At 64.0% G+C, this 659-nt stretch overlaps 1 protein-coding gene across 1 annotated transcript in view; it reads right to left on the minus strand.

The window, feature by feature from the left end:
• Positions 1-324: 324 nt before the first annotated feature.
• The window catches only part of KCNH6 (potassium voltage-gated channel, subfamily H (eag-related), member 6), an 18,671-nt gene continuing 18,336 nt past the window's right edge, over positions 325-659 (minus strand). Inside the window, exon 11 of the mRNA XM_010008104.1 lies at positions 325-399. Coding sequence (XP_010006406.1) covers positions 325-399 — 75 coding nt within the window. The remainder of the gene's footprint in view (positions 400-659) is intronic.

Here is a 659-nt window from a genome sequence, read left to right on the forward strand (position 1 = left end):
AGAGCACTCTGAGTTGGGGCAGGACATCCTGGGGTGGTTCCCCTCAAATCCACAGGAGCTGCTTGGCTGTGCCTCAGGAGAAGACCTGAGCACCCCTCCCCACAGCTGGGGCTGTGCTACCTGTGTAGGACTGGCTGCTCTCTGCCTCCTGCTTGCCCAGCTCCACGCCGCCGCCGACCAGGCTGAGCGTGGGCAGAGCAAAGTCCTCCTTTGTGGCCGTGGGGAAGGGCTGAGCTTTGGTAGGGCTGCCAGTCTTGGCCTCGTCGTCACTGGTCTGGGAGCAGGGAGTGGTGCTGCTGCCCAGCTCGTCCCACTGGTCCTTCCTCAGCGGGTCCTGCGGGTTGGTGAGCTCTGAGTAGGTGTGATACTGCTCTGCAGCAGAGATGCCCGTGTCTGGGTCTGTGGGGCAGCACAACAGGTTAATGTGGGGAGGAGCACACATGGCAGGATCAGCCCCCATCCCCTCCAGGGTGCCTGTAGGGCTGGGGCAGCCAGAGGATGGGAGGGAAGGCAGCGTGGGTGCCCCAGGGTGGGGACATGCTCTGCAGGCACGGAGGCAATGAGAGCCTCCCCTGCTTGGGGCAGGGATGAAGAGCTGATGCTGCTCCCCAGCCCTGCAGGGACTCACCAGGCTTGCTGGGCTGGCACAGGGAGTGTTT

The sequence above is a fragment of the Chaetura pelagica genome, unplaced genomic scaffold (genome assembly GCF_000747805.2).
Source record: "Chaetura pelagica isolate M959 unplaced genomic scaffold, ChaPel_1.0 scaffold520, whole genome shotgun sequence".
Classification (NCBI taxonomy): domain Eukaryota; kingdom Metazoa; phylum Chordata; class Aves; order Apodiformes; family Apodidae; genus Chaetura; species Chaetura pelagica.